Source organism: Eurosta solidaginis, chromosome 1 (assembly GCF_040869045.1).
Source record: "Eurosta solidaginis isolate ZX-2024a chromosome 1, ASM4086904v1, whole genome shotgun sequence".
In the NCBI taxonomy this organism is placed as follows: domain Eukaryota; kingdom Metazoa; phylum Arthropoda; class Insecta; order Diptera; family Tephritidae; genus Eurosta; species Eurosta solidaginis.
In genome coordinates this window covers 307,017,551-307,030,156 of record NC_090319.1, presented here as the reverse complement: position 1 = coordinate 307,030,156, position 12,606 = coordinate 307,017,551, and the positions used below count along the sequence as shown (strand labels likewise).

General features: G+C 35.2%; 1 protein-coding gene across 10 annotated transcripts in view; it reads right to left on the bottom strand.

Annotated features, from left to right (window-relative positions):
- The window catches only part of LOC137237609 (uncharacterized), a 530,759-nt gene that overhangs the window by 331,788 nt on the left and 186,365 nt on the right, over positions 1 to 12,606 (bottom strand). The window contains exon 1 of one of the 10 annotated variants that reach the window (XM_067761439.1): positions 6,356 to 6,408. The exons of the other annotated variants lie outside the window; for them this stretch is intronic. Within the exon in view, the coding sequence (XP_067617540.1) occupies positions 6,356 to 6,400 (45 nt within the window). The 5' untranslated portion in view covers positions 6,401 to 6,408. Of the gene's footprint in view, positions 1 to 6,355; positions 6,409 to 12,606 lie in introns of those variants that run through there. 10 annotated transcript variants of the gene reach the window in all.

Below are 12,606 nucleotides of genomic sequence, written 5' to 3'. Positions count from 1 at the left end.
GAATATTTTTTCTGAGAATTTTTTTTTTGTGTTTCTTATTTTCCTGAAAGTGTTTTCAATTTTCCAAGAGACTTTCTTACACTTTTTTACTGCCGAGTATGCAACAATTTGCTATTTCTTAGTATGGAAAGTTGAAAAAGAGTTTGCATGAAAATTTTTTTACATAGAAATAACAAAGCAGAAAATCGAAGCTTGACGACACTAAAACTTTCCGTATCCGAATGGTATACTATTAGGTCTCTTAAGCTAGCCCAAACAAAAAACCAGACCGTAATAAATTGCACAATATTTAATGCTAATTTAATACTAATGTTTAAATTTAAGCTAGCCCAACCCTCGATATTTAAAAAAAAAAAACAAGTGTAATAAATTTCATTAACCCGTATTAAATTACAGTACCTGGGCGACCGAGCTTTGCTAGGCAATATTCGAGTATGCCGCATAACTTACTTTGTTCTACATGGATGACATTTAATCAAACTCTATATGCACATTAAAGCGGGTCGATTTGTGGGGAGGCAAAAAAATCGCCCATTGCTCTGTGAAAATCCTATTCTAGGGATAAAAATAAGAAACTGTGCCGAAGGACCCATACCTCTAAAACGGATTCTGATTTCCCGCCCCCCCCCCCCCCCCCCCCCCCCCCCCCCCCCAATTTGGGTCGAACTTTTGGGTAGGGGCAAATTTTGAAAAATCCCACTTTGACCGATTTAGAGTGCTCCAATCGAATCCAAATGTATGACCGACCCCCACTAACTTTGGAGGCCCGACCCACCGAAGCCGGTGGCACACCCCCTGAAAGCCCCCTGGGGGTTCACCATAAATGTTTTTTCACAGAGCAATGAGCGATTTTTAAATCGACCCGCCCTAATGCACATATTTATTTTTACTTACCAATATTTGACTTCCTTAAAAATAGATTTCAAAAACATATCAAACACTAACCGCAAAATGAACAGGAATGAAAAGTTTGAAATGGGTAATTCCAGCCTATAGTATAAGGGATTGTTATGACAATTAGTGAAATCGAGAACTAAGTTATTTAGGTCTAGTATGTTTATGCGCCGAATTATTAATTTCAAACATTTTGCTAGAATTTGCCACGGTGTCTTGATACTGCATTTCAATTTTATTAGCGTATATGAAATTTAGAAAATTAAGTCGAACCATGTGTAAGATTTTTTTACGAAGATTTTTAACTTTAATATTCTCCTTTAAAGCTTAAGTAGAGTACTATTTCGTCTAACTACCCCAACCCTAAATGGCAACCCCACTCAAAATGTAAAGCGGAGTGAAATACTTTTCGTTTGATACCCATATCGGCATATCTCATGCAATTTTTTTTTAATTGCCTGTATGTGGCAACCCTAAATGGTAATCTTTCTCAAAAATATCCCTAATGAAATGCGGAGTGAAATACTTTTCGTTTGATACCCACATCGGCATATTTCATGCAATTTTTTTTAATTTCGAATAGGTGTAACCCTAAATGGCAACCCTACTCAAAAATGTCCCTATTGTAATGCGGAGTGAAATACCTTTCGTTTGATACCCACATCGGCATATTTCATGCAATTTTTTTTAATTTCGAATAGGTGGCAACCCTAAATGGCAACCCTACTCAAAGATGTCCCTATTGTAATGCGGAGTGAAATACCTTTCATTTGATGCCCATATCAACATATCTAATGCAATTTTTTTTTTATTTCCAGTAGGTGGCAACCCTAAATGGCAACCTTTCTCAAAAATGTCCCTATTGTAATGCGGAGTGAAATACCTTTCATTTGATACCCATATCGGCATATCTCATGCATTTTTTTTATTTCGAATAGGTGGCAACCCTACTCAAAATGTCCCTATTGTAATACGGAGTGAATTCCTTTCGCTTGATACCCATATCGGTATATTCATGCAATTTTTTTTTTATTCCGAATAGGTGGCAACCCTAATTGGTAACCCTACTCAAAAATATCCCTATTGTAATGCGGAGTGATATACCTTTCGTTTGATACCCATATCGGCATATCTCATGAAATTTTTTTTAATTTCGAATAGGTGGTGACCCTAAATGGCAACCCTACTCAAAAATGTCCCTATTGTAATGCGGAGTGAAATACCTTTCGTTTGATACCCATATCGGCATATCTCATGGAATTTTTTTTTTAATTTCGAATAGGTGGCAACCTTGTGAAACATTCTGAGTGGCAAAACCTAGGTAGAAAGTCTTAGAAGGTCATACGTTATCTCTGTGCCAAATTTCATTTAAATCGGTTGAGCCGTTCCCGAGATCGTTCGGCTATACAAACAAACAAGAATTGCTCGTTTAAAGCTAGCTTAAGAGACCTCTATAAGGTCGGGCTAGCTTAAGAGACCTCATACTATTTTACATTGCTCTATTACCATATTTTTACAAGATTTGGAAGAGAAACCCCCATCCATAATAACAAAGAATAAAAAGCGGATGAGCCTACTCTATAAAGCCATGTGCGCCTGTCTATTTTAACCAAAAAATTGTTGTTGGCACTAATTTTACAGGACTAGACGAAGTATTTGCTGTCATCCTAGGAAGAATCTGTTTATTCGTGCCGTGGCAGACACGTAACTTATGACGGACATAAACTCGAGACTGTCAAGGATTTCGTCTATTTGAGAACCAGCGTTAATAGCAAAAACAATGTCAGCTTAGAAACCAAACGCCAACAGGTGCTACTTTGGACTTGGTAGGCAATTGAAATGTAAAGTCCTCTCTCGACGAACAAAAATCACACTCAACAAGTCTCTCATCATTCCTGTCCCGATTTATGGTTCGGAATAATAGACGGTGTCGAGAGTAGACGGCGAGTACCAAATAAGTAATAATGATGAGCTGTATGAGCTTTACGCAAACATGTCAAAAGCGCAGCGAATAAAAACCCAAAGGCTTCTCTGGTTATGTCATGTTGTGTGAATGAACGAAGACGCTCCGGCCAAGAAAGTATTTGAGTCGTGACCGCCGTTTCGTAAGGGGAGACTCAATAGGGCTGGGAAAGGCACGTGGAAAAAGACATAACGAAACAGCCAAAATTGCTTAAGCGGTTAAGCTTAATAATGATGATGTGTTTACAGTGATATACATATATATATACTGGCTTTTTGTTATACTCAGTTGAGCAGAGCTCACAGAGTATATTAACTTTGATTGCATAACGGTTGGTTGTACAGGTATAAAGGAATCGAGATAGATATAGACTTCCATATATCAAAATCATCAGTATCGAAAAAAAATTCGATTTAGTCATGTCCGTCCGTCTGTCCGTTAACACGATAACTTGAGTAAATTTTGAGGTATCTTGATGAAATTTGGTACGTACGTTCCTGAGCACTCACCTCAGATCGCTATTTAAAATGAACGATATCGGACAATAACCACGCCCACTTTTTCGATATCGAAAATTTCGAAAAATTTAAAAAGTGCGATAATTCATTACCAAATACGCATTAAGCGATCAAACTTGGTAGGTGAATTGAGCTTATGACGCAGAATAGAAAACTAGTAAAATTTTGGACAATGGACGTGGCACCGCCCACTTTTAAATGAAGGTAATTTAGAAGTTTTGTAAGCTGTAATTTGGCAGTCGTTGAAGATATCATGATGAAATTTGGCAGGAACGTTACTCTTATTACTTTATGTCTGCTTAATAAAAATTAGCAAAATCGGAGAACGACCACGCCCACTTTTTAAAAAAAAATTTTTTTAATTCAAATTTTAAAAGAAAAGTTAATATCTTTACAGCATATAAGTAAATTATGCCAACATTCAACTCCAGTAATGATATGCTGCAACAAAATACAAAAATAAAAGAAAATTTCAAAATGGGCGTGGCTCCGCCCTTTTTCATTTAATTTGTCTAGGATGCTTGTAATGCCATAAGTCGAACAAAAATTAACCAATCCTTGTGAAATTTGGTAGAGGCTTAGCTTCTAGGACGATAACTGTTTTCTGTGAAAAAGGGCGAAATCGATTGAAGCCACGCCCAGTTTTTATACACAGTCGACCGTCTGTCCTTCCGCTCGGCCGCTAACACGATAACTTGAGCAAAAATCGATATATCTTTATTAAACTCAGTTCACGTACTTATCTGCACTCACTTTGTATTGGTATAAAAAATGGCCGAAATCCGACTATGACCACGCCCACTTTTTCGATATCGAAAATTACGAAAAATGAAAAAAATGCCATAATTATATACCAAATACGAAAAAATGGATGAAACATCGTAATTGTATTGGTCTGTTGACGCAAAATATAACTTTAGAAAAAAACTTGGTAAAATGGGTGTGACACCTACCATATTAAGTAGAAGAAAATGAAAAAATTTTGCAGGGTGAAATCAAAAGCCCTTGGAATCTTGGAAGGAATACTGTACGTGGTATTACATATATAAATAAACTAGCGGTACCCAACAGATGATGTTCTGGATCACCCTGGTCCACATTTTGGTAGATATCTCGAAAACGCCTTCACATATACAACTAAGGGCCACTCCCTTTTAAAACCCTCATTAATACCTTTTATTTGATACCCATATCGTATACATTCTAGAGTCACCCCTGGTCCACCTTTATGTCGATATCTCGAAAAGGCATCCACCTATAGAACTAAAGCCCATGCCTTTTTAAAATACTCATTAAAACCTTTCGTTTGATACCCATATCGTACAAACAAATTCTAGAGTCACCCCTGGTCCAATTTTATGGCGATATCTCGAAAAGGCGTCCACCTATAGAACTAAGGCCCACTCCCTTTTAAAGTTCTCATTAACATGTTTCGTTTGATTCACATGTCATACAAACACATCCCAGGCTTACCCTAGGTTCATTTTCCTACATGGTGATTTTCCCTTATTTTGTCTCCGTAGCTCTCAACTGAGTATGTAATGTTCGGTTACACCCGAACTTAGCCTTCCTTACTTGTCATTTTCTTCTACTTAATATGGTAGGTGTCACACCCATTTTACAAAGTTTTTTTCTAAAGTTATATTTGCGTCAATAAACCAATCCAATTACCATGTTTCATCCCTTTTTTCGTATTTGGTATAGAATTATGGCATTTTTTCATTTTTCGTAATTTTCGATATCGATATCGTGGTCATAGTTGGATTTCGGCCATTTTTTACACCAATACAAAGTGAGTGCAGATAAGTACGTGAACTGAGTTTAATAAAGATATATCGATTTTTGTTCAAGTTATCGTGTTAACGGCCGGGCGGAAGGACAGACGGTCGACTGTGTATAAAAACTGGGCGTGGCTTCAACCGATTTCGCCCTTTTTCACAGAAAACAGTTATCGTCCAAGAATCTAAGCCCCTACCAAATTTAACAAGGATTGGTAAATTTTTGTTCGACTTATGGCATTAAAAGTATCCTAGACAAATTAAATGAGAAAGGGCGGAGCCATTTTGAAATTTTCTTTTATTTTTGTATTTTGTTGTACCGTATCATTACTGGAGTTGAATGCTGACATAATTTACTTATATACTGTAAAGTTATTAAATTTTTTTTTTTAATTTGACTTTAAAAAATTTTTTTTTTAAAGTGGGCCTGGTCGATTTCTCAGATTTTGCTAATTTTTATTAAGCATACATATAGTAATAGGAGTAACGTTCCTACCAAATTTCATCCTGATAACTTCAACGACTTCCAAATTACAGTTTGCAAAACTTCTAAATTGCCTTCTTTTAAAAGTGGGCGATGCCACGCCCATTGTCCAAAATTTTACTAATTTTCTATTCTGCATCATAAGTTCAACTCACCTACCAAATTTAATCGCCTTATCCGTCTTTGGTAATGAATTATCGCACTTCTTCAATTTTTCGAAATTTTCGATACCGAAAAAGTGGGCGTGGTTATAGTCCGATATCGTTCATTTTAAATAGCGATCTGAGATGAGTGCCCAGGAACCTACACCCCAAATTTCATCAAAATACCTTATAATTTACTCAATTTATCGTGTTAACGGACGGACCTACGGACATGGCTCAATCAAATTTTTTTTCCATACTGATGATTTTGATATATGGAAGTCTATATCTATCTCTATTCCTTTATACCTGTACAACCAACCGTTATCCAATCAAAGTTAATATACTCTGTGAGCTCTACTGAACTGAGTATAAAGCTTTAAGAAATTCCGCAGAGAAAAATTTTCATGCAGAATTTTTAACACTTCTCGAATCTTCGACTATTTTCGAAAACATTTTTGAGATTAGTTTGCAGCAATTGCTGTACTCAACACTGCCACGGCATGTCTCCTTATGACACTTGAACTGCAACTACATAGTGCGGCGAAAGCGCTCTTAGCGTTATTGTCACAAACCTGGAAACCGTAGCAACCAACTGATTGATCTAGCCGCGCCTCCATAAGCACTATGATGAGATCCGGCACCTGCATTGAAAGAAAAATACTAGAAAAATCAACCGAAATACGGGTCAATTCAACCGAAATTTCTGTCAATTTTTATCCATGGGAAAAAATATTGAATCAACTGCGCACAAATCGTTGATTGGTAATTGGACGTTTTAGTAGTCAAATGAACAAAAAAAGTTGTTGCGACAGCTTTGTACGATAAGAGATTTTAGGCCGAGCTTCTCTACCAATTTGTGTCGTGCTCCTTTTTAATTTTTCCTACAAATTGGCGGGACGGGACCTACTTGTTTTATGCCGACTCCGAACGGCATCTGCGCGGCAGATGAGTTTTCACTGAGAGCTTTTCACTGCAGAAATACACTTGGAGTGCTTGCCAAACACTGCCGAAGGGCGACTCCTCTTAGAAAAATTGTCTTCTAATTAAAAAACCGTATTTTAAAAATTTTGATGTTGCTTTCCCCGGGGTGTGAACCCAGGGCATTCGGTGTGGTAGGCGGAGCACGCTACCATCCCACCACGGTGGCACTTACTAACCGAACTTCAATTGGGCGCACATCAAATATGCTGGCACACATTAAAAATTACACAGGACGACAAGAAATTTGACCATAAACCAGACCATACTTTCCTAAAAGTTGTCGATGCGCTGAATTCAAATCTGGACGCAGAATTGCTCTATCACATTGGGATTTTGAGATATCCTAACCTAAAAGTGCAAAAAACACCGTTTTTGCCTATTTTTGAGGTTATATATAGGGGACAGATTGTTTTTTTTTTTAAAGCACACATAGCATCTTAAAGAAGAAGTCTTTCTCTTACGAATGGCGTTGAGTTTGCTCAAATTTCTTTTTTTTTTTCGCTAAGATAGAGCAATTTAAAATTTATAAATTTGCTAATTTTCCCACAGCTGAAAAACCACTGAATTAACGTAGGTATGATGCAGTAGAACACGTACCTCTTACGATAAGTCTTACGATAATTGCTCTACCTTAGCGAAAAAAAAGATATTTGAGCAAACTCAACGCCATTCGTAAGAGAAAGACTTCTTCTTTAAGATGCTGTGTGTGCTTTTTAAAAAAAAAATCTGTCGTTTATATATAACCTCAAAATTAGGCAAAAACGGTGTTTTTTGCACATTTAGGTTAGGATATCTCAAAATCCTGACGTGATAGAGCAAGATTTGAATTCAGCGCATCGGAAACCTTTAGGAAAGTATGGTCTGGTTTATGGTCAAAAAAATCGGTCTCGTTTTGTCGGGCTGTGTTATACACTTTACTATTTTGTTTTATTAAACACACTTTCACCAAATTTTATTTTTTATAATTCATTTAATTTATAGTTTTGAACTTCGCTTTGCAAATAGAAATGAAAATAGTAGTCACAAAACTGTTTCTCAATTCTTTCAGTTGCAGTTCAACTCATTCTCAATTTCTTCTCTCGCACGTAGTTGCCACACTTGATTGTTTCGAACAAAACTTGTATAAATGTTTGACATAACGTTTTAAATAGAGATCTTGTAAATTATAGAAAAGTAAAGAATCAAATCGCAGGAAAGCAATTCACCACTGGAGTAACTTTACATGTAATTCGGCAAGTTTAATTTTCGTAACACTTTAAGTTGAAACGATTCCAAAACAACTCAAACTTTTATGTTGTCGGAAACATCAACATTAAAAAGGATGCTTTTTATTATCTTATTAAATTCGTTTGCGTGAGTGAAAATTGGTAAACACTTTAACAAAATGTTACTAACTTTGGAAAAATCCTGTTCGTTCAAACAAAACTTTTGCAACAAGAGGGCGCAATTTTGCATTTCGCTCAGAGGAGAAGTTGCAAAATTGTACCTGATAAATAGGTGTCCCAGTATCTCACAATTTTTTGCACAGTAAATTCAATTTCGTTTGTATTGATAACTGAAAAACTAGTTTTTTGTTGTTTTCCCATTTTGTGTGTTTTTTCGATTTGGTGATTTTCTTATTTTGGTATTTTTTTTTTTTTTTTTTTTTTTTTAAGAAGTGGCACCATCATCACAAGTGCAAAGTAAAGAGCGCAGTGAGCGTAAAATTCTCTTTGAAATTTGCTCATGTATTGACTGTTGATCGCTGTGGGAATGATCAGTGAGATCAGTTGTGTTAACATAAAACTTAGGAATATGTTAATTTTACAGAATTTTGTTAACTTAAGAGCGGCAATTTCTGTTCTGTTGAAATGCAAAAACTAACTTGTTCGCTTGACAAAGAACTCGGTCGAATTAACCGTAATTCGATCAATTTCACCGAATCTCCGTTAAGTCAAGAACAACAGAACAGATTAGTTGTTTTTCTAGCACAATTTCTTTCAGTGTGCTAACACAGCCATTTGAACTTGATGAGCATAAGGAGGCCCTAGGCAAAATCTACACAGAATCAGTAAACGCCTTGCCAGGACGCGCCTGCTGAACGCCGCTATCAATATAAACTATATTACTATTGCATACTTGCACACAATATCCTAATCTCCCTTGGTAGAGACACGAGTAACACTAGCGCAACTTTGTTCTGGATACTGTAACAGTTTAAACTCTTTCTTGTCCACAATTGACCCCGCGATACGCAATGTATGTATGTCATGCATAAGATGTGTCCCCTTATGACACCAACGATCTTTTCAATTGTATCGTAGAACCTACGCCTCTAACACCAATTTTTATAAGCTTTTATTTAGTTTCACTTTTGTTGTCTGTAATGGAATCTTGCAAGTTAAATTTGATACACTTCCCGGTGTCCGATGGAGCTGAAGTTTTGCACACAAGTATAACTCCGATGACAATGCAATATTACTTTGTTAGAATTCGATAAATTAATCGATAACACAGTTATCGGTAAAGATTTGTATTTACTTTGGCATAACAGCCTAAGTCCCATACAAACCCGCCGGTACCTATCCGTGGATTGTGATATTTGGGCGTGGTGAATCACGCTTGTCACGAGTGGTGAATCTCAACGCTTGCGAAAAGCGGAGACACAACCCTCTGTTGTATTTCTGTGTATAACCAACATAGCTGAATTTTTAAGGCTGTTTAACTCTGTAATCTTTTCTGTAATTTATTTTGCTTTTGGAAAAATTACCTATTTGAAAAAAGCTGGCTGAAAAATATTGGCATAACAGCTTAAGTTAAATCAAGAATGGAAAATCTTGGAAAATTTGAGCAGATGTGGCAATTTCGCGCGTCCGTTGAACGAAATATTGACAATCTGCTGATTAACGCTAGGAAATTAGCGACATTCCATCAACTAAGCAGCACTTTAGCAATACTACTGTTTTATTTGGCCGCTCAAACACACATATATTAATTGTCCATTAAATCTAAAATATACAAATACACCATAATAATTTACACGGCCAAAGCCATAATAATTTACACGGGTCATCAATTCTTTCTCTGATTCAAAATCTGAACTACCAGCGCTACCGTCAACAGCTCAGTGTCATCATTGCCAGTAGCGCCAATAACACCAAACTCGTGCCTGACACACAAAAGTCGTTTCACTCAATAGCGCAAGTAAAATGTACTACGCACTCACTACTAAGTAGCGTCAAAAATTCGCTTGGAGTCATTTCGTCAATGAGCTACCATTGAGCTGGCACCGCATTGGCGCTGGCGCCATGCAATTTACATCACTAAAATTGCGCGAATGCCCAGGCTCATGACTTCAATACTTCTATTTACTCTGCTTTAAACTTTGAATACACCGCTGAAGTTGCTGCGCATAAAATGTGTACTAATAAATTGCAATCCGTATTATACCAAAAATTTTTGAATATAAAGATATTGCATGCGCGAACTTCGGTGGAAAACAGCGGAGCGTAACAAAATTCTAGTAGGTCACTTTCACCACACCAAAAACTTTAACACAATTTTTAACATAATTTAAGCACAGAAATACACTAATTGGAGTTTTAGTGAGTAAAAGTTAAAATTCTGAACACATCAGCTGAATAAAAAGTGTACAAATAATTATTAAATAACAAATACAGACAGTGGTAGTTTAACAAATTCTGCTGTGGTAAGTGGTGAATGTGACCTACTAGAATTTTGTGAAGCTTGCCTCACACGATTTTTCGTCTATGCAATGTCTCTATATTATATCGTTTCTGATTATACGCAGATGTAACTGAAATATGTGTTTTTGTTTCACCTCCTTTACTTATATTTAAAGCTTTTCTAAGAACAAGCTTCTATTACTTGTTAATAAAACGAACTAAAAAGTAAAAAATAAAATTAAAGAAAAAAAAAACTTTTTTAAAAATAAGCTTTTATTATTTTGGTTAATAAAATTAACTAAAAAGTAAACAATAAATTGACTCTAAAGAAATATAACACTTTATAAGTTCATTGTAAGCTTAAACGATAATTAGGCTTTTTCGTCTGCGACAAAAAAATTCTATATTGTGCATAATTATATATTTTTAACATTAAAACTTTACACCTAAATTATTAAATCTTACAGTTTATATCACAATCCTAATTGTTCTAATAAAAGCGTGTTACATTGCGATAGCAAGAAAATGAGATCCTAAATGTTCTTAATTATACCATCAAAATTCAACACGTTTTTTATTAGAACAATTTGGACTGTGATATAAACTGTAAGGTTTAATAATTTAGGTGTAAAGTTTTAATGTTAAAAATATATAATTATGTACGATATAGATTTTTTTTGTCGCAGACGAAAAAGCCTAATTATCGTTTAAGCTTACAATGAACTTATAAAGTGTTATATTTCTTTAGAGTCAATTTATTGTTTACTTTTTAGTTAATTTTATTAACCAAAATAATAAAAGCTTATTTTTAAAAAAGTTTTTTTTTTCTTTAATTTTTTTATGATTCACCTCTGTTGAAACTGGTACTTTCCGTGGACATCGTTTAGAGGACTTTAATGGCCATTTGTCAGTGAACACACCCATCGAATGAGGCGTAGCACTGCTAATACAACAAGAGATGGGTTTGCATAGTTTCAGGTATACAATTCTTTGAAATTTTTGTAAAATTAACAAAAATAAACAAATGAATTTCCATTACTATTTTCGTGTCCTCTGCTGAGTATCTTAATTCCTCCTTAAAGTTCAAGCAATTTGTCGACGAAGTTTTACTGCAATCCGATAAATATCATGGCGCTTTAAAAAATACGTACAAAAAAACAAAAACAAACGACCCAACATTGCCTTTCATATACAACGTTGTAAACCGTTATTTAATCATTATTATTATTACTATGGTTTTCTTCATTATATCCAAACTAAACCCATAAACTATAAATTGTGCTATGTTGTGAAAAGCTAACAAAAATTCATTCTCTTTCGTAATTTTCTTTTTTTATATTCAGAAAAATGTATTTATTACACTGTGCAATAAATTCGCAGCCACTTTCTGTGGATGGAATGATTCCAAGAAAAATCCAAAATCACATTAAAAAACTCAAAATGCTTTGGTAGTTTTATATCGCTATTTTTAATTTGCGGTTTTTGACTGTGTATTTTTGGTAAAGCTCTCAAATGTCTCTCAAACAATTGAAATGATTTCATCATTATGGTTGGCTAAGGGAAGAAATAAGTAGTTACTTTCGCAAAGTTGTGCTAAGCCTTGAACACTGAAAAAAAATTGTTTGAATAAAGTTAAAAATTGTTTGGTTGAAAAAAAAAAAAACAAGAAGTTTGAGTTCGGGTGAAACCGAACAATTTTCCAACTTGTACTAGAAATAGCTTATTACCTGCATCTAGGCACTTTTGCAAAATCTTTTATATAAAAGAAGGCGATTTCGCCGAGTTATGGCTCCAGAAACATTGTGAAATACATTGTAAGAAAGGGGCAGTGTCACGCCCACTTTTCAAGATTTGAATTTTTTCCCATTTCTTATTATAATGGCACAAAATACAAAGCTATTTTTCGCTAAGATTTAACTTATTACTTTTGCCTACGACCCTTTTTAAAGTCATTTATATAAAAGTGGGCGTGGTCCTTAACCAATCTTATCCATTTTTACTAGAAATATTTCCTGCTATAAGGAAAATATGTGTACCCAATTTTGTTGCGATATGCAATTTTGTCTTCGAGTTATGGCTCCCGAAACATAGAAAATTGCTTAGAAAAAAAGGGGCGGTGCTACGCCCATTTTTTTAAATTTGAAGTTTTTCCTATTTATTGTTATAAATCCACTTGG